The 22,817-nt window shown below is 31.0% G+C and overlaps 1 protein-coding gene across 2 annotated transcripts in view; it reads right to left on the bottom strand.

The window, feature by feature from the left end:
- The window catches only part of LOC145268745 (acetylcholine receptor subunit alpha-like), a 276,701-nt gene that overhangs the window by 144,072 nt on the left and 109,812 nt on the right, over window positions 1-22,817 (bottom strand). Inside the window, exon 3 of one of the 2 annotated variants that reach the window (XM_080124349.1) lies at window positions 11,229-11,338. The exons of the other annotated variant lie outside the window; for it this stretch is intronic. Coding sequence (XP_079980475.1) covers window positions 11,229-11,338 — 110 coding nt within the window. The remainder of the gene's footprint in view (window positions 1-11,228; window positions 11,339-22,817) is intronic. 2 annotated transcript variants of the gene reach the window in all.

Below are 22,817 nucleotides of genomic sequence, written 5' to 3'. Positions count from 1 at the left end.
CAACATGACAGAAATAAAACTAACACAAATGACAAAAGCGTAACTAGTAGAAATAATAATAATAATGATAATAATAATACACTTAAATTTAAACAACAACAGCCCCAAGAGAAATAAAAATAAGAATACTAATAATGAACAAAATCAATGTAACTTTAGATCCCTAACACTCTGCCCAACTTCAAAATAAATGTCTAACAAAAAGTATAATTTACCAGTCTACAATATTTTCCAACGAAAACCCTAATCCCAAAAATATTACGTAAGTATGACTTCTTTAGCTTTTTAAACCAGATATTATGACCATAAATATACATACAAAAACAAAAAAACACCGAATTAAAACAGCAGTAGCAAACCAATATTGTTAGCTGACGTTCGACGATAGTCGAATGGGAAATAGTAAGACAAGCAAATACATGTAAGGACCTAGACGATCCATGTAGGTTATGATCAAATGAAAAATTCGCTATCCTATTCTTTAAAGAGCCCCAACATATATTAAACTGTAGGAGAAAAATAGCGAACAACTGTAGGCACAGAATAAACTTTCCTCTAGGATAGCGATACGAAATAACCTTAAATAGAAATAAATTGATTTAAAAATAAATAAATACATAAATAAATAAAATAAAACAGAAAATAAAAATAAATAAAATAAAATAAACATACATATTCATAAAGAATATTATATATATTTGTATACATAAAGTAGCATACTATTCGAAATATAATAACACAAAAACATATCTACCTACACTAAAGTTGAATGTAGGTCAGGTTACTACAACAAAGGATATCTGCCCTTCCCATAAAACACACAAAGGGTATGGGTGACCCTCAGGAAAACCACTCCTTTGTCCTGTAAGTGCCCTCCCATTAGCTGATTAGAGTGGGCGCGGCGGCAACTGGAAAGCTGATTGGCTAACTAGAAAATTCAATAGCATGTGCGTATATAAAAAGGCGCGCTAACCACAATTTTTCGAATTATCACGAGAATAAAACACGGAATATTCTGTGTAGCTAAATTGCCATGTATATTTTCATAACTTACTACCTAGCTCTACGTATGCATCGAGCACTGTTAAATTAAATACTGAAACTTACGCATAAAATTATATATTTGCATATTATTTTACAAGGAATGTGCAATAGGTAATGGCCCTGACCCACTTCCAGTTGTCTGATCTAGCTAAAATTTTGCATGTGCAATGTTTTATATCTCTACGGATTATGTGGCAAATTACAGCTCTGAACTGATTGTGGTTTCTGTTTTACAGGTGTTTGAACTGAGTCAGGTGTGAAATTGAGCCTTTTTGAATGTCGAGCAGTGATCCGGTTTTTGTATTTGAAAGGACGCACACCACTGGAGACTTTTGATGAAATGAAAGAAACTTATGGTGATAATGCCCCATCATATGACCTTGTAAAACGCTGGCATCGAGATTTCAAACATAGCCGGAAGTCTGTGGAAACAGCTCCCAGACCTGGTCGCCCCCCTCCTTCTGCCATCGATGAGGCATCTGTCCGTCAAGTTGAGGCTGCCATTTTGGAACATCGGCGCATTACTATTCGCCAAATAGCCCAAGATGTAAAGGTTAGTACAGGGTCTGTAGAAACTATCATTCATGACCATTTGCATATGCATAAGGTGTCTGCCAGATGGGTTCCCAGTTTGCTCACACCATTCCAGAAGCGAGAACGCGTCGAGTGCTCAAAGATGAATTTGGAGATGTGCCAAGAAGATGAGTCAAAGTTTTTCAAAAGACTGATTACAGAGGATGAAGCCTGGGTCCATCACTATGAACCAGAGACCAAAGCCCAGTCAATGCAGTGGAAGCACTTTTGACTCACCACCTCCAAACAAGGCAAGGGCTGCAGCCCTCCGCTGGCAAGGTCATGCTCACAGTCCTCTGGGACGAGGACGGAGTAGTGATGACAGATTTCCTGGCAAAGGGTACCACGATTACAGGAGCCTATTATGCTTCACTTTGGAGGAAATTAAGGGAAATCAATAGGCGGGACAAGATCAGCAAAGGTACCCTCCTCCTGCAGGACAACGCTCCGGTCCACAACTCGCATGTCGCCAGATCAGAAGCACGGGCGTGTGGTTATGAAATCCTTCCCCATCCTCCCTACTCTGCTGACCTTGCACTCTCTGACGTTCACCTCTTCCCAGCCATGACGTGGTTTTTGAAAGGAAAGCGTTTCCCAGATGATGCAGCCTTGATTTCTGAAATCACATCGTGGGTGAAGGACCAACCTGAAGTGTTCTACAAAAACGGTCTCCAGAGCTGCATTACTCTGGGTGATTCCTATGCAGAGAAAGACTAATAACTGTGCCAAGTTTCGTTGCTCTACTGCTATGGAAAGTGGGTTAGGGGCAGTACTTATTGCACGCCTCTCGTATGTTATTAAAAAAATAGTTGTATATGTATATATATATACATACATATATATATATATATATATATATATATATATATATATATATATATATAATCAATTTTCTATGGAAAACAATTCTTGGTTCCCGCAAAACTAATATAGTTCTTACAAGAGATGAATTGATTTATAAGCAAAGAAGTTTTCAACGAAGGTCGTGAGACTTAATGTTTTCCCATATAGTTCTAAGGGTTGAACAAATTTTATTGCTATATATATATATATATATATATATATATATATATATATATATATATACATATATATATGGATAGATAGATAGATAGATAGACAGATAAGATAGACATAGTAATTAAGTAATAACTTATGAGTTTCTTAAGTAGAACGTTTCAAAAATTGGCAATACAAATGTATTAATAATGTTCATTAATTTACTATTGTAACATAATAATTTAATCTAATTTGCTATACTAAAACATTTAATTAAACAAACTCAAGCTGAATTTTTGTAGTAAACCATGTTGGAAATCGATTGATAAACTGAAAAGGAAAACGATGCATATGTTGCCATAATGATAAAGATAGTGTCTCCTCATTATTCTGTAGCTTAAAGAAATCCCTATTTCGGTGAATATTAATTTACACTTATGTATCATGCAAACAATATTTTATATGAGAATTAACATGAATTGCATCAAACAAAAGCACTGTCTGTTTGACGTTAAGTGTTTTTGTTATTGTGTTTTCGGAGGGTAGGGGACCACAAACCGCACCATTTGATGACGTAAAGAACAGTATCGGCACAAAACACCAATTCTATACTGGACCAACTAATAATAAAATTAACTTTTTATTAGTATTTGATGTTTGAAAGCAAATATTATGCGCACATATGCATATATATATATATATATATATATACATATATATATGCATATATATATATGTATATATATATATATGTGTGTGTGTGTGTGTGTATGTGTGTGTGTGTTACATTTTCGTACAGAATATATATGCAGGTCTATACACACGCGTTTGAGAATGTAATTATTAAATTATATATAAAAACAGATATGAAAGCAACTTTGTTATTACTTAAAGAAACAAACAAGACAGGTTTTTGTTAAAATAGTGTCGACAAGTAGTAAAACAGTATATTTTATTGGCATTTAAAAGCGTGTCTAAAACAGTTTTTATGTTTATTCTATATTTTCCGTTGAAAGTTTTTGTTTAAGTTTCGAGAAACTTCCTTCATCCCCCTAAAAAAAGAATAAAATCAATTCAAAACATTTGCTTGAATTCAGAATAGCCTTGGGTCATTCATCTGTTGTAATGATATTGTATTTCTTTTTATTCAATACAAGTTTTTAGATCAAGTTGATCATCGAGCCTGATCCCCGGCTTGTATTTATAATCACATATTTAACATCGTATCATGTATTTATAATCACATATTTAACATCGTATCATGTATTTATAATCACATATTTAACATCGTATCATGTATTTATAATCACATATTTAACATCGTATCATGTCTCAAACTGACATTGGAACGAAAGGAATAGCATCAAATAAGTTAGCCAAACGTGTTTGGAATCTTTCTAAACTTTCTGAAATGCACTTATGATATCATGCATAAACCTCCATTGTTTATTTTCTATACAATCTATGAAGTTTGTTCTCATTTTTTTATGTAGTTAAATAAAATTTTGGCCAGCTACACACACACTCACACACACACACATTTATTTTTTCATTAAATAAAATAGACGATTTTGTCTATTAATTCTAATTTCGATCCTTTCCAACTTCCGAATAACAGTCTTCACTTCTGGCGGAAACCGGCTGATGTAATCATTATGTTTATCATATGTCCGAGTACTTTAGTTAATAATAGATATCCCAACCATGTTATTGATGAACAAATTAGGAAATTTAAAAATATTAACCTTAATAATACAGGATCAACACCTACACCTACTACACATATAAAACGTTATTATAAAAATCAATATAGAATGACGAAAAAGTATTAAAAAATATTAATAAAAATCTGCAATCTATAGAACCTAATAAAAAACAAAATTAATGATTTACTATGATACACTTAAACCTCTAACCTGATTATAACTAATAATTATTCCCCTTTCGATTGAGCTGCTTGATAGGACTAACTTAGTATATGAGTTTAAGTGCCCTTTGAGATACTGTGCCTCTGACAATAAAAGTGAAAGCATATATATATAGGTTTAACTACCACCACTTTATCGAATCAATCCCGTTACTGGTACCGTAGCATTTCAAATTAGAAGACTTACACAACCGTAAGCAAAAGACTCTTCAATGCAATTTCTGAGCAGGAGTTACGAAGATAAATGAAGTGCATGGCCAATGCTATGTAACATTTATACATGTTCTTTTCTTTCTTTCTGGACTGACATGTTTCATTATTAAAAAAGAAAGTCGCCACATAAAAATGAAATATTTTCTCCCAAATAACATTGATAATTTGTACACCTGCAATAAAATGTAATACATTTGAAAACATAACATGACGTGCATGTTATTAATATCAGTTAACGTTGCACTTCATACTTACCTACATCAATATATATTGACATAGGCTTGTGCTTTTATATAAATGCATATATGTGTGTACATACTGTATATGCATATAAATGTATATATATATATGCGTTTCCCTGTGTATATGATTGTATATATATATTCGTGTGTGTGTGTAAATAAACATATAGAGTATGTATGTATAATGAATTTCCTGTGTACAAATATGAATGTGTATATATTTATATATGAATATATGTGTAGATATATATGCGCAGATAAATGTATATACGTTTTCCCTATATATATATATATATATATATATATATATATATATATATACGTATATATATGTATATATATATATATATATATATATATATAATGATTTTGTGGTGATACATGATGATTTTGTGGGATACAAAATAAGAATATTGCAATAAAAAAGAAATACTTTTATTGTCCATGATTAAAAGAAAAACACGTTTTAAAAATAAAAAAGGGGAAGGAGAGGGGGAAAAGAAGGGGAGTCTGCTGGCTGGTTTCGCCATCGCTTTTTCAAAGCTGAATCGAGGGATTTGCGATTAAAAAGGACGTAAAAGCAACGGACGTTTTAACAATACACACTTGTCTTCAATAACTGATCATCTCCTTAAAAACCTGTCATTTACAGCGAAATTCAGCTTAAGCTCAATTTCGGTTCTGAGTCCTTCTCAATCCACATTAATCTTAAGATCTTGGAGACTATTCAGGTTTGGTTTAGGACACCTTTTTTCAGCAGAGGGAATGTCTCTTAGGATTGAACGTGATTCACCGCTATGATGTTTAAAACATATTATCATAACGTTGCTTTATTTTAATCGGTTCTTTGTTTTTCTTTTGTTTGATTTTTGTTTTTTTAATTCTTACCCGTTAATATAAGGCAAAGTAAATTAATTTTGATCATGTATACATTTTCTTTTTTCTTTTTACTTTTCTATCGCAAATCCCTCGATTCGGCTTTGAAAAAGCGAATGCGAAACCGGTCAGCTGACTCCCCCTTTTCTTAATCTTTCCTCTTCCTCCTCTTTATTTTTAAACGTGTTTTAAGTGTTTTACTTTTAATCATGAACAATAAAAGTCTTCCCTTCATGGTTGCAATATATATATATATATGTATATAAATATATATATATATATATATATATATATATATATATATATATATATATATGCGGGGGTGTATTTATATATAAGTAAATATATGAATGCGTATATATAATGAAATTCATGTGTACAAATACAAATGTCGATATATTTATATATGAGTATATATGTACTTGTATTTACTTATATTTATGTATTTATATATGCATATACATATATGTATATATATACATGACTAAAATGTAATGGTATTAACCAATATCTATCTATCTATCTATCTATTTATATGTATATATATGTATGTATATATATATATATGTGTGTGTGTGTGTGTGTGTGAATACATATATAACTATATGGAATTTTTCTGTTAATGCATGTATTGCGCATATTTGTGGAGATAAATTAAAGGATGTATGCATATAATGTATATAATATGATATTTCCGTACTTTTCTCTGGTTTTACTTTACACATAATAATTATCATAGGTACCTTTTGTCTGTTTAGCCTGTGTATATTAAATTACACCTTTTGAATATATTAAATAATCCCGCATTTGGACTATATACATTTTATTTACAATCACTTAAAGTATATATGTATTCTTTGACCCCAGGGAAAGTTTCCATTTTTATCATCTTCGACTTATTAATTCGGTGAAAGTTATAAAGATATTTCTGGTCTAAAATATTTAATAGAAGATGGTCTATATACTTTAGTTTATACGTTGATGAAAAGTCATATTTTAATTGGATATAAGTAGATACCAAACAAGTTATTACCTTAGGGCTTGCGAAAACAATATATAATAAGTTATTTGAACTAGACATAAGTTTTAAATGTTATATCTCACGTAAGAAATGAAAAAGCTGTTCAATCTGAAATATAATTATTATATATCCTAAAAGACTGGACCTTTCACACGTTACTTTTCTTCAAATGCAATCCACCAAGAACAAAAATCTTAAGTATTATTCAGAAACATTAAAACGTACTGTTATTTATAATATCATCAATAATGTCATATGAATGTCTTGCTTCGTCATTAATTCTCTAATATTTTCTACACTGAAATCAATTATTGTTGTCTGATTAAACTTATAACGAATAATTAATGTCATCTAATAATATGCAAACAACTTGCAAGTATAATTTAAAAATATATGCAAAGAAGGATATCAAACAATCAATTTTGATTGCGATTAATGTAATCGAGGGATGAATTGTTGAAAAAGAGAAGATAAATGAAAAAAATGACTAACAAAATAGCTAGAATTAAATTGTTTGGACATCTCAGAAAAATAACAAGAATTTAAGGAAACAGGAAATAAGGACAGCATAAGATGGAAGTTAATACTGAAGTAGAAAAGAAGCCAATCAAATTTCTAATAAAAACAAAACCTTATTGAACACAATAGTTAATTACAAAAAAAGAGAATAGAGTATAAAAAGAGAAATAATGACTAAATTCGTAGAAATTATAAAGATAATAAAAACGTCGATCTAATGCGATAGATCGAGTTAAGAATTATAGGAAGAAAAAACATTAAAAATGAAATCAAAGAGAATAAAACAGGAAGCAACCTGCCGCAAAATAATATTAAAAAATAAATGTAATAATAGATTCATACTATACGTAATTTACGGTTTATAAAAAACATGGACGAATATGAATGAATAAGGTATAAATGAGGCCGTACGACAAAAATAGTATTGATGAATGAGATAAACAAATACACGTAAAACAATAAATAGCAAAGCAAAAGCAAATCGTGCGAATAGTTGGGTTGGAATAAAATGATCCTAAGAATGGTAGTCAATCTGAAACTAAACAAGTGTCGATAGAAACGCGAATGGCGCCATTGGCCGTTTCGCTTTCATATGGCTGTGAAGCCTTGTTTTTCTTCGCGTTGACAGATACGTTGAAGACATTCGTCTCCATTCTATACGTCTTTCCTTGCCATAAAACTCTATCGATCTACTCTCCATTTTGTTATTATGGCGCAATCTTGTTTTTCTGAGATATTGTTTTTAACTCTTAAATATGTTTTTTTAAAAAAAGAATCAGGTAATCTGACTGAATGTAAAGAAAGAACACTCGATGTGAAATATATTAAGTGCAATAATTCAAAGGACATTAAAATGTTTTTCCATGTTAATCTTCCTTTTATATTAGGTTGAAAAGAAAGTTCTTGCGGTTTTTAACTTTTAACTTCAGATGAACATCTTCTGGCTCAGACAAAAATGTATTGATCGAAATAAGCATCATCAGAATGAACACACTTTTGTCAACGCAAAAAGGTGTATTTATGCCAATAACGTAAAAATCCTGCATTTTGATGGCGATGAAGCCGCTGAGGGCGTTATTGATATCGCTTAGGGTTTTTAAGCATTTTTCACGCATAAAGTTGTCTAAATGCTTGAAAACGTAGTAGTCGCTAGGTAAGATGTCTGAATTGTATTCCAGATGAGGCAGTGTTTCTTAGCCCAATTCGTTCAAATTCTGTAGGATTGATTTAACGACGTGTGGTCGGACATAGTCATGGAGGAGAATTGGGCCTTTTCTGTTCACTAATTGCTGTCGAAATATTGATGCATTTCATCAATATTTGGCAGTGCTTTTCCGTCGTAATGGTTTCGCATGCATTAAAAAATTGTAATGGATGAAACCTGTTGCAAACCACTAAACAGTTAGCATGAACTTCTTTTGATGCAGCTTTGGCTTCGGGAAGTTTTGTGGAGCTTCGTCAGCGTCCAACCACTGAGGTGTGCATCGCCAGTTGTAAAGAATTCACTTTTCATCGCAAGTCACAACCCTGTCGAGAAACGGGTCGTTTTTTGTTGCGTAAAACAAAGTAAGATGACACTTCTTAACGGCGTTGCTTTTTGGTTGTCGTTCGATTCGTGAAGCACCCATTTATCAAGTTGTTTGTCTTTTCAATCTCTCTCAAGTTGTTGGAAATCGTTGTATACGTTACATCTAATTCAAAAGCAAGTTCGCGAATAGTTCTATGTAGATTGACTTTAACTAAAGTTCTTAATTGATCGTTGTCAACATCCGATGGTTAGCCACTACACTCATCATTTTCAAGACTCTCGCCGCCGTCAAAAGAATTCTTAAATCACCATTGTGCTGTGCGTTCAGTAGTGGTTTCTGGGCCAAATGCTTCATTGATATCGCGAGTTATTTCAGCAGCTTTCTAGCCGAGCTTGAATTGAAATGAGAAAATTATGCGAATTAGTTTTACCATCTTATATTCAACGTTCTAAAAGAAAGCATAATTGTTCTAAAACGATTGTAATTTAAATGATTAGATGGAGCGAAAAACATTCTTTAAAATTACATACAAAGTAAAAAGGTATTATAATGAGAACTTATTAGAAAATACATCATTTGAAATCAAAATTAAAAATTTCGCAAGAACTTTCTAATAAATAACTCTGATGTGGAAACGTAATAATTAAAATCAACTGTTAATAGGTTTAATGCATTAAAAATCTAAAGAGAAGTATCGAAGCCTTTGAAAAAATTAAGTAATAGTATAGAATAAATAATACTCAATAACTATCGAATTAAAGTAACACGTAATTTATAGGAAACAGAAGAAATGAAATTATCTATCTATCTTCTTAGTTTTAACGTCTATAACATTGTAATTCTATAGTATGTTTCTTTCTTTCCGAAAATCGATGTCTACAAATAATAGGCGTCATGCCTGCAATTAATGTCGGCTGTTGTTGAAAAACAGATTTTATATAGTAAAAAAGTATAATATAAAATGCCATGGGCAACAAAACTGGTCTTGTGAGCCAGAGAAATCCATTGTATATAAGTATTATTAAACGCTATTATTATTAATCTATTGGTTTATTTTTCACTGCTAATTTGAATAAAACTACATTAACCAAATTAATGGTGAAAGAATCCCGCTCGTATAAGCTTGGAAAACGTCACAATTTATCGCCTCAGCATTTCTTTAAATTTTGACAAATTTAATAAATCACTGTTACATACAAAAGTTAACCAGACAAAAGATACCCATAATTTGAAGAAAAAAAATGTATTTCAGTCGCGCCACAATAATAAATCAAAATTATAAATATTCATCATATGTGAAATTTTTTTGTTCGAGTAAAAGTCAGAAATTAACCGACAAACGAATTCCATTTTATAACATAAATTCGTTTCCGTCTTTATTTTTCTCTAGTTAATCTCTAGGTATCTTCCTGGTCATCATCTTGTGAATATTTACGATTGATTTTATCATTATTCATTTTTTCTCTGTTTGAAAGGATTTTAGGTGAATATCCATACTTATTTAATTTTAATCAAGTATGTTTCTCTGCGTAAAAAATGAATATTTTATTAATGCTATTATACATCACCAAAAGAAGGCAATATATATATATATATATATATATATATATATATATATATGTGTGTGTGTGTGTGTGTGTGTGTGTGTGTGTTTAAATTTCTTTAACCTCGCCTACAAATGGATTGAGAATTATATAGCTTTTGTATTACTAGAGTTCTAAATAAATAATAATGCAATAAAGTTTTGTACTAAAACATTTTTATTGATTTGATCCTTTTTTCTGATTGAATAAACACGTGTCTTGCTATAACATGAGCTCATCGATATCAGGATACGTGCTTTTGAATCGCCATAAATGATTGTATTAATAAAAATGTTTAAATGTTATAACACTGTATCAGAATATTAAAGCGTTCAGGGTTTAATTGATATTCTTTAGAATATAATGAAGTAATAAAGCGTGTCGGAAAGAGTGTGAGAGAATCCGTGGATGAAACTTTTACGAGCTAATTTCGTGTCCCATGTGTGCAAGTAAAATGTGTTATTTGTGAAATATAGTATTTGTAGAACTAACAGTTACGATGTGTTTGCTTGCCAATGTGCTGATTTGTGTGCGAGAAAAAGAACATTTGGTTGCCAAGCTTTGCGTCTTGAACGAATTAATAAACGTGAGATTCGAGCGGGGCGTGTTTACTTCCAAGTGGCCCAACGGTGGCGTCGGTTGGCGAAACGTTGGCGACAACCACAAAGGCCGATGACGACCACTTGACGCTACACTACTTACTTATTATAGAGAACGATGTCAGGTAGCCAAATCTCGACGGAAGGTACATAAAGACGGTCGACCCCTCCGTACTCCTTAGGATTCCATGTTAGTTTGAGGTCCTGCCACTCCTATAGCAAGGGGAAAAATGGAACACAACGGAACATACATTAGTAGAGCATGCACGTTTTTTTTTTATTCGAAATCTTACACGACGTTTATAATACATGCTTTAAACGAAATATGCTGAAACGTTGGCTTTTCACTAATACCCACGTCCAGGTAACTAACACCCAGGTATTTTGTTTTGCTTGTTCGTTTATTTTTGTTGGCTCGATATTAGTTATTTGAAACTTTGCGCAGTGTTTTCACTAAAAAGAAATGTACAAATTCCCATTTGTTTATTTCGATTTAAATCCTTTTTTTTTTAGATGTAAATAATTGTTAGTTTATCTATTACTAAAATTTATTTTTTCTCTATAAAAATAGGAATCGTTTTGTTGCATATTGGAGTATCATTACGATGACAGAGACGTTTTAAATGTGAATGCAACCGCACAAGTTCGTATTTTATTTAGGTTTAGACCATAAATTATTAGAAGTATTCCTTTTCCGTTTTAGTTATTTTTAATCGATTCAATAAAACTCAGATATAAATATTAAATGCAACATAACGCTGCGAGACTGTACTTTATAATGACTAATGCCCCCCTTCAAAACATGCAAATATGTAAATAGACAAATCTTTAAACTATAAGGCATGTGCGTATTAGTTGATTAGCTATTTAATGAGTTAGTTATATTCGGTTAATTCCTTTGTTAGTGTAAGTCAACATTGCCTTTCTTGATTGCCGTCCATAAACTATTCATAATTGTCTGTGTGTTAAATCATTATTGTTGAGCTTGATTATCTACAGTTTCGTACAGTGTAATATTTAACGAATATTAAACGTTAGGCAGTTTAAAGCATAAATGAAATGCACCAAGAATGAAACTATACTTCAGATGAACGCATACATAAAATGACACACATATACACAGAAGTGAAATAAGTAAAAAGACGAGCTAAATAATTAAGACTTATTATAGAGGATCCTGGCGGGACTACAGAAGATTATTAGATCGCTTTCTTTCGATTAAAAATGGGGAATCACTAAGTTAACGGTGTAAATTAAACATCGAGGGTTGATGTGATTTTACGCTGATTAAATCCACTTTCAGGGTAATCTATAATATGGCTGATTTCAGGTTGTCTATAAGTTTATACCTGTGTCACAATTAAATAATTATTTATGATAGATATATAAAATATCGATTGTACAAACTGTTGTACTGCTTTGTACACCTCCGAGTGCTCGCCGTCGGCCAATGATACAAAAACTTTAAATACGCTTCATGTATTATTTGGTGTGTTTAATTTCTTATTAGATGTTTTCGCATATATATATACACACACACATGCACACACACACACACACACACACACACACACACACACACACACACATATATATATATATATATATATATATATATAATGGATTCTGTCAATATTGTATATTTATATAGAGTGGGCCAAAAATAGGTAAACATGGCACGTGCCACAGACTTTCTTGGAGACTAAGTGATCTCAAAATAAATGTTTTTTTTTTACTGTCCACCTGCTTTTGGTTTTCCCAGTGAATATATATATATATATATATATATATATATATATATATATATATATAGCATCGCTTTATGTTTAACAAAATGATTCCCATATACGAAATTCTTATTCGATATTAAAATAAGGTTGCTTATGTATTTCTTGTCTCGTTCTCCCTTCATATATATATATATATATATATATATATATATATATATATATATATATATATCCAGTAGCGCCAATAATATAAGGAACAGAAAAAAGACATAAATAATGCTTGATTAGCAGTGAAAATGTTACCGAATACAAATTAAGGTGTAATGCATGAATTTTACAAATATTGTACAATCGGGAATAATAGTTTTTTTTAAAATAAGGATTATACAATATAAACGAACATAAAAAAGTGAACAAAATTAAGGAACACTCTTATAAATATATCATTCTAAATAAAATATTAACAAAATTCATAATTTGGAAAACATCGCCTTACTTGCAATGGCTTTTCTGTATGGTAAACTACATGAGCTTCTTAATTTCTTTTAAAAATCAGCAGTAATTTTCGCTCCCATTCGTATTTCAATTACTCCCATAGGTGATCATGTTTTGTTTTTAGCTATATTTTTGGTCCTTTCACAATTATCTTCCAAATATATTCTACTGGATACAGCTTGAGGCTCTAGGCAAGCCACTTCATTATGGCGATCCCTTCTAAATAAAGTCACCAACTTCTGATGCATTGCCCTGCATGAAAATACGAGATTCAGTAAAATCATTGTGTAATCTTGGAATCACATGCTGATTAGGAAGCATTCTGTGTCTCAGAACTGATATTGTCATGTATACGGATGATAGAGCCAACTCCAGCAGATAAAATCGTTCCCCAAACCTAACGTTTTTTGACAAATTAAGAATACAATTTTTAAACTGTTCTACAGCATACGTAAGTTTTGCTGTCAGAACCAAATATATTAAACTTAGTCACTATAGTGAACTGCAGCTAATTGTGTCTTAATCCAAAACAAATGTTCTCTCGCACACTCCAGGTGTTCCTTTTGTCTTGGCTTTGATATGCTTGGAATGCCCTAATATATGGGCATGCAGTCCTACAAGAAAACCGTTTCCTTGATATCTTCCTATTTGTCTCGTTATTAAATTTGGGGTAATTGATGCAGTAGTTTCACGGTGGTTTTTATGCAGATGTTAACAATTTGTCCATCTTCTCTTTGCGAGAATTTTAGAGGTCGGCCAGTTTTTAATTTGACATCTAACATTTTATAGGTTTAATAACCTGCTAATTCCACTTTCGAAATCGATGACAATATTAAAATTTTCTCAAAATTACTTTTTCTTGATAGTAAGCGAAAATGAGATTTTTTTCTCAAAAAGTTTTTAGTTTCGAATTTGATCAAAAATAATATCTAAATTATGAGTCATTGTGATTATTACTGAAAAGCTCCATGGTATTTTTAAATGTTTTTATTGGGTTTTTTTTTTTTTGCAAATAGTTATATTGTGACATTAATTTTGTCCAATAACGTATCTACTCCGTTCCATTTAATCTCTATTATTTTAAAATATTTATTAAGTAAAGTTTTGTAATTTTCTTCAATTTCATGCATTATATCAAAATCTATAGTCAGAAAAAAATTCATTACTAATTATGCGTTACTTTTTAAGTAATGCGCATATTAACGTCGTTGTTGTTTATATTATGGTTGCTACTATATATATATATATATATATATATATATATATATATATATATATATATATATATATATATAATTCTATTACTCATGGGGATAATTACAATGGAATGGTGTATCAGCCCAATTTCGGATATACTTTGTCAACACCGAGAAATCATTTGGACCAAAGACAATAACACACAATCAACGCAACAACGAATAAGACTGCCTGGTATACTTTTTGAAATATCAAGAAGGAGCAGTACGCTTTCGCTATATGGGAATATCACTTTCTCCCATGGGTCTATGTTCTGCCCACCCGGATTTATAACCCCGAATGACATTGGACTCCTTCCGATAATGGACTACCCAGGTTGTATCAAGTTCTCTTTTCGTATAATTTTCTCCATATAATTATCCACAACCACTCAAAAAACTATTTTCAATAATTGTGCTGAAAAGCAAAATAGCGTCCATTCGCAGCTGAACATTTTGCTAACCGTATTTCATTTCCTCTGATGATATAAGCCATTGTTGAAAATCCATGGATTAAGGAAATTAAAATAACCCCTTCTATATATTCCTTTGTAAAGCAATAAATTCTTAAATCGAATATATGTCTCTATATGTTTTTTTTTTTTTCATAATTTAAAATTGAACCTCGAAACTTATATATATATATATATATATATATATATATATATATATATATATATATATATCGTTAGTCAATATTCTCAAGCCAGGAGATGTATATACATATTTTATACACACACCCACACACACACACACACACACACACACACACACACATATATATATATATATATATATATATATATATATATGATAGATTCTCCTATCGAAAATGACAAATGAGCGCTCAATTAGCAGACACCAATTAAATTAATCCTTATTAATTTTCAGTAGTAGACAACATCAAATTTAGTCAGCAACCACTAAGCCGTGTACAGGTGCCGGGTAGATCATGTATCGAATATCTACTTGACTGTAAGTGCTATTGAGGTTTTACGAGATTAGTTATCATATCAGAGCTTTATATTTGAAAACATTCTATTTTACCCATGTTTTTTTTAAAGGTTGAGTTATATACTCCCTATAAATGTTGAGAGAGAATAAACATAAAATGATATCCTTAGCATTTGTAAGATATTTTTTATAAGTATTGAAATCATTTATCATCGTACCTTTATCGTTTTTTCTGGATTCAGAAAGGTACTAGCAGGATGACTCAACGTTGCACAGGATTGAATTATGATCAACGAATATGTCACACTCCCATATTTTTATTGTCATTGCAGTCGGTGAAATCGACCATTTTTCTATCAAATCGCTTGCTCTAATTGGGGCCTATTGCGGTGTATTGAAAGGAAGCGTACATGCCTCTTGTCGTGATTTAGTTCACGATACATTATAGTCTACATTGCCTTGTAGAAAAACTTTTGTTGATTTTATAAAATTACTTTATTATGGATTGAATTAAAGTTTTAAATGCAAAAGTCAAGTAACATACTTAAATTGTGCTCTAAACAAAAACATTTATTTCGAACACGCTCCTGTCATAATAAACAGTTTACTCTTGAGCCTTTCGCCTTGTGTGGTAGGGAGACTTCTCAAATGAACTTGTGATAAGACTGTATAAGGTGTTATATTTGGTTAAAACCGCATGTTTCTTCTTATATCGGATTATTTCGATTATTGATTATGAATACTTATAAAAGATATTAAGATACTAAACTTACCTAAGAACACTGCCAGGCACATAAAGTAATTTTGTGTGAAATTTCATAAAATGGGTCCTGCAATTTTCGAATCCATAGAGAACGAAATCACACACACATATAATCATACACACATATAATCATACACACATATAATCATACACACATAAAATCACACACACATAAAATCACACACACACATAAAATCACACACACACATAGAATCACACACACACACATAAAATCACACACACACATAGAATCACACACAAAGTTCCTTTCATATAATAGTAGAGATAGAAATAGAAAAAGAGATTAGAAACAGTAAAAATTCTATTTGGCCTTTCACCTCCGATTATTATTAAATCTCAGAAGCTCACATATACCAGCACATAATTACTGTTTTAAAAGATTTACTTACAAAATTGTTTTGTTATTAATTTAAATATCAATGTGGTTGCAAGTGACTTCGTAGTATCTCATTTTACTGCAGTTGAAGAAACGATTAGTTACGGACTTTTGTATTGGAATCAGTAGAATAGCAAATGAGTGATGCCTCTTACAATTACATATAACAATTAGTATTTTATGATTCCAAAAGCGTAAAATTGCATGAAAAGACATCACATTTTTACTTTTGAATCCCTGTTTTATCGCATGATATTTTTAAATAGTTTTCGTTTTGTTCATACATGTTGCTTTAAGATAAATGGTTGGCATATATTATTTTTTAGTACAACTTCAGTTCGCAAATAAAAACATTTTGTAAATAAAATCTTTTTTAATACAAAAAAATAAGTGTATAAAAACGTTTTAGACTATTTTAACGGGTGAGTTATATTTTGTCTTACTTACATTATTTTAGAATAGCACTTATATCGGTTGCGTCACGAGTAATCGAAAAATATAATATATCATATTGTTATATCACTATTTGAAATAGTCCAGAATTATAAATCACTATTGAGTAATTTTGTAAAAAGGACATGTTAGAGTAAAATATGTCCATTCTGTCAGTGCGTTATTCTAAGATACATAAAATGAATTGGTATCATATTTTGCTGTATTTCCGGAACTGCTCGATCGATCTAATAATGCAAAATCCATAGTATAATAGAAATTATAAAAGTAAAATATTCAATAAAGATTTCAAAAAGTGAATTCCAGACAATTATCAAGAAATGCATTAAACTATAAACGGTGAGTGTCATTAAGAGGGCGCTGCAGTAGAAACAAAGAGTAAACCAGTGTTAAATGCAACGAATTAACTATGTATAAAAGATCTAGGATAGAAAAGTAAAGATAGTGTGTAATGTTCACCTATTGGTTCAATTTTATGAGACCATTATAGTGACCAAGTGAGCTGGGGACATGTCCACTAATATAGCTTATTAGGAGCTTCCATAATTAAAATGTCAGATTTAATGCATTAATTCTGCTATGACAATATGATCAATACCAGTTTCTTGAATTTTATACGAATGCCTCATCATTTATCAAAACTCAGAAGCTGCATGAGAACGATAAGTGTACAGGAGATAGTAGAGCGACGATCAATGCCATGAGAGAATCGAAAACAACGTGTAGAATGGACAGAATTTGATTTTAAGAGGGCATTTAAAGAAGTATTTTTAGTATCGAACTTAAAACAAGACATGTTTTAGTGAGTTGAGATTCAGACAAAGGATAATGATTATGAATGCTTATCAAAGACATTAAGATACGTAATAATTGATGTCGTATTAGTTATTGTCAAAAGTAAGGATATGTTTGTAGGGCGATATTTGAAATTTGCTTTGAGTCGAACTCAGAAGTGAATGAATTATTGTCTTTATTTAAATGTGCAAAAATCATAAGTAAATCTGATTTTCAAACACATTTTGTAATTATTTAAAACAATATAATGTTATATATATATATATATATATATATATATATATATATATATATATTATTATTATTATTATTATTATTATTATAAGGGAGTCACCAATTATCAAGGTCCGAAAGTAACTCGAAGATAAGGGTTAATAAGAACTTATTTACATTACACTTGAAGACGACCATATTGTAGCCAGCTTGAAAACAGACCAGCAGAGTAGAGTTCCACAAGCGGGCAGTTCAAGGAAAAATGCTCTGTTCATGGAATTAGCATTTGGATTAAGGCACAGCTAGAGAGTGGGAGAAACTGTTGACGGTCGTTGTGGCTAAACAAGTGAAAGTTTGTCGAAGTAGTACCATAGATTGAAGCTTAGACGAGCACTTGCCATGATAATAACAATAAATAGAGAGAGTTTTGCAATGTCTCGTCTGTGAGAAATAGATTACAGAGGAAAAAAGGGTACCACCTACTAGGTCTCGAATCCCGTTTTGAACTTTGTCAATGTAGAACAGGGTAATCCGAGAAGCTCACGCTCAAATATATATATATATATATATATATATATATATATATATATTTATATATGTGTGTGTGTGTGTGTGTGCGTGCAGATTTATATCTATTGTGAACAAAGGACAGTGACCATAGTGGAAATAAAATAATCTGTATGCATAAAGTTAGAAATCGGAAGCAATAAGACGACATTTGATGATTATACTTTTATGTGACGCCATTAAATTAATGTAAAAATTAACAGGTTCTGTAGAATTTGGGAGAAATCCCACTCTAAATTAATAGATTATATATTATATGATATGGAACTTATATAGAAGATAATGAGTGCTACTTGGCATAAGGTATTATACTTAGAAAACAGAAATGGTCTTAGCAATCGATAATGCAAGCCAATACAAAGTTCTATTATTTTTCTGATGAGCTTCATAGCACAAAGGTTATATCTTTCGATTACCGATCAAGTAGAATAATTTTGAAATCCAGCTAAAACAGTCACCATATCGGGTCACGTTTGATAGGAAGTTAGATATATTTATTAAAGCTATATCTAAATAGATGTTGGCAAAAATAGTCTATCAGTAAACCAAAACACATGACATTTTTATTTACATATTTACATGCTTTTGCTAAATTGACAACATTCCGATTGTTGTTCTCCCGAATGTCAACTGAACCAATTTTTAATCCACTCGCTTAAATTATTATCATACCAAGTTTAATGAAAAAAGTGCAGCTGTTCATAATCCCAGAATATGGCTGGCGACAACAAATGTATTTGAAATGGGCCATAGAGTACAACGTCTTGGACGTCATGCTCAATGCGCCCACACATATCTGACATTCTTTTGTAAGTTTTGTCTAGATAATAACCTTGGTAGAGTTTGGATTAGTCTTTGGGATAAGATCCGTGTTTGTACAACATGCAGCATAAACGATACCGTGGATTGCAATGCGAATGTATGTTATTCGTTTCAAGAAACACATCCTTTATTATTACAACTCGGATTTGATCTATGTAATTATATTTTGGCATATCTTTTCTATAAAAGATCCGATAACAAAACATGATCTCTGAAATATCGGCAATGTTATAATTATTATTGATAAACATTCTTGTTTATTTTTGTAAAATTACACAGAGAGAATCGTTGGCTATTTCAGTGTAAGCTTAACATATTTTAAATATATTCTGAGAGCTGACTTATAAAGATGAGGTACTTCATATAGAATCATTGTGAGTAGCTTTAAGATTTAATTATAAAATGCAATTTCTGTAAGCTATTAAACGTAAACACTGATCTGCAAGATGGAAATGGAATTCATGTCGCAATTCGCATGCACCGCCATAACACGGTATATCTTTAACTAGAACTGGATTGAATTACTAGGAGTCTGAATGAAAAACATCCCTTTTATCAATAATAGCTAAGTGCGTTCCCTAAGTATTCAAACGATCGTAACTGATAATTATGTCGGAATTTATTAGCTGAACAGTTCCATCCGATGTTGTTGCTAGTTGATCCCCACGGATGTGATGTGCGATAATTACACAGAATCACAAAGTGAGCCGTAAGATATGTAAGCTTTGATTCGTGCATAATAGCTTATGGCTACGATTTGTCATTAATACAGTTACCATAGCTGAGGAATCAAATCAATGATTCTATATTGGAAACATGCATACTGTCTGATCAGTCTTTTATACGAGTGTACCTGGCGTTGCCGCAAATAAATATAGACAGCTAGCATTAAATAAACTATTGCGCGTTTTTTCTAATATTGTTTTTTTATTGAATTACATTTTTGTTTGGTGTTTATAACTATTAATTCTTGATTCAACTCTATTACTATGCATTACTAAATATTAATTCTTGATCCAACTCTATTACTGTAAAAACAAAATTCAATATATACGTAGTCTACTAGATGTCTTTATATGTATAACAGCTTCGTTCAAATTTGACAACGGATATATATATTTGTACAAACATACATTCTAGCGTGAATGTAACACGGAACATTCTGTGTAGCTTAATTGCCATATATATATTATATATAGGTAGAGCTAGGTAGTAAGTTATAAAAATATAACTTACTACCTAGCTCTACCTATGTATTGAGTACTGTTGGGGTAAATACTTAAAGTTTACGCATAAAATTATACTTTCGTATATTAATTTATGAGATTAAATGATATATATATATATATATATATATATATATATATATATATATATATATATATATATAATATAAAGCTGAATGTATGTGTGTGTATGTGTGTGTCTGGTCACGAATAGGCTCCTATATGGTTGACTATTTAAAAAAAAAACTGATTACATATAATGATAGAAGATGTATCGAGAAACAGGAATGGATATGTTTGATCTGGCAGAACGGTGGTTCATTAAAATTGTGGGGTCTGCGTTCGCACCTGGTCCACAAAGTATTGAAATAAAAAATTTAAAAATTAAAAAAAAAAAAACGTTTACAAATGTTTTTGATATAGATGTACATAAGAATACTTTGATAAGTATTTTAACTTAAATAGGAATGGTATAATAAAATTGTGAGGTCTGCGTTCGCGCCTGGCCTCCATGGAATTGAAATAGGCACAAACTTTAATAAAAACTTTTCATATCTATCTGTGTAAGCATACTTTGATAATTATGTTTCAGTTTGAAGAAATATGGTATAATAAAATTATGGGATGTTCGTTCGCACCTGACCTCCATAGAATAGAAATATGTCACAAAGTTTAAAAAGGTTTTCTTAATATAGATCCAAAGAATATTGTGATAAGTGTTTCAGTGTGAACAGGTATGGTATAATAAATTATGGGGTGTATCTATTTTATTTTTACTTTCATCATATTTTGCTTTGGTTTTGATACCCCTAAATTCGAGGCTATCTCTTTACAACCCTTCCTTTTCCTAACCTATCACACTTTCATAAATCAGAGTCCATTTTCTGTAGGCTGTTTTTGAACCCAGTCAACGACGGGTACTTTTGCTAGTATATATATATATATATATATATATATATATATATATAATTAGTTTTTTTTGGGGGGGGGGATAATAAATCCAGCAGAGTGCTCAATTATAAAGAAAATTCGAAAATAAGAGCCTATTATTTATATTTTGTTTACCGAACATGTTAGCTGAGATAAATCATTGGTACCGTCCGACGGTACCAATGACTTATCTCAGCTAAAACTTTCTGTAAACAATATATATATATATATATATATATATAAATGTGTGTGTGTGTATGTGTGTGTGTGTGTGTGTAATGGACTATCTCGTCCCTTTCGACGTATGAGGTTCCACCACAACAACTAAGTTGTTCCGAAATTCACACAGATGATTTATAGTAATGAAGGCTTTATGTGTAACCAACCACACTTTTTGGTATTACTGATAATCCTTGTCGGTGCAGATGTCTGACATAAGACAAAGCACACAGTACAATCCAGGGTTTTATATCAGAGTTATCTTCTCCTAGATGCATGTCTTAATTAAAACTGTGGAGTGCATCGCTCCCAGTTAATTAATGCGTCTTCAGATACCAACCTGAAAATTTCTAAGACCTGGCGTGGTACATACAGCGCCCAGCCTTCCCAAATGGTCACACCTGGTACTTGCCAGGCTCAAATTCGGTGAGAACAAGTATGTTAACCTGATTGTACCGTATACATATATATATATATATATATATATATATACATGCATACATACATACATATACATATATATATACATATATATACATGTATATACATATATATCTACATATATATATCTACATATATATATATTGTTTTGAGCGTATATTGATATATCAGGTTGTTTTTCGTTAAAACTTATAAGCTTATATTTTTTCTGTTTTGTATAGAAGGCTATTGGTTCTTATGCGATTGTATAAGTTTGATGTTAGAGATGTTTATTTAAGACGAACAACTTATACACATACTCGTTTTACTAATAACCATTTTAATATCAGATCGAATATATACAAAACTCATTACTGACTAATAACTGAATTTATCTTGGGGTCCCTACGCTAAAGAGATGTAGACGACGAGACACGATTGCTAAATATAACTTACATATATAATATTATATT

This window comes from Euprymna scolopes, chromosome 4 (genome assembly GCF_053919585.1).
Source record: "Euprymna scolopes isolate OS-2025 chromosome 4, ASM5391958v1, whole genome shotgun sequence".
Lineage (NCBI taxonomy): Eukaryota > Metazoa > Mollusca > Cephalopoda > Sepiida > Sepiolidae > Euprymna > Euprymna scolopes.
This window is presented reverse-complemented; position numbering and strand designations above follow the sequence as displayed.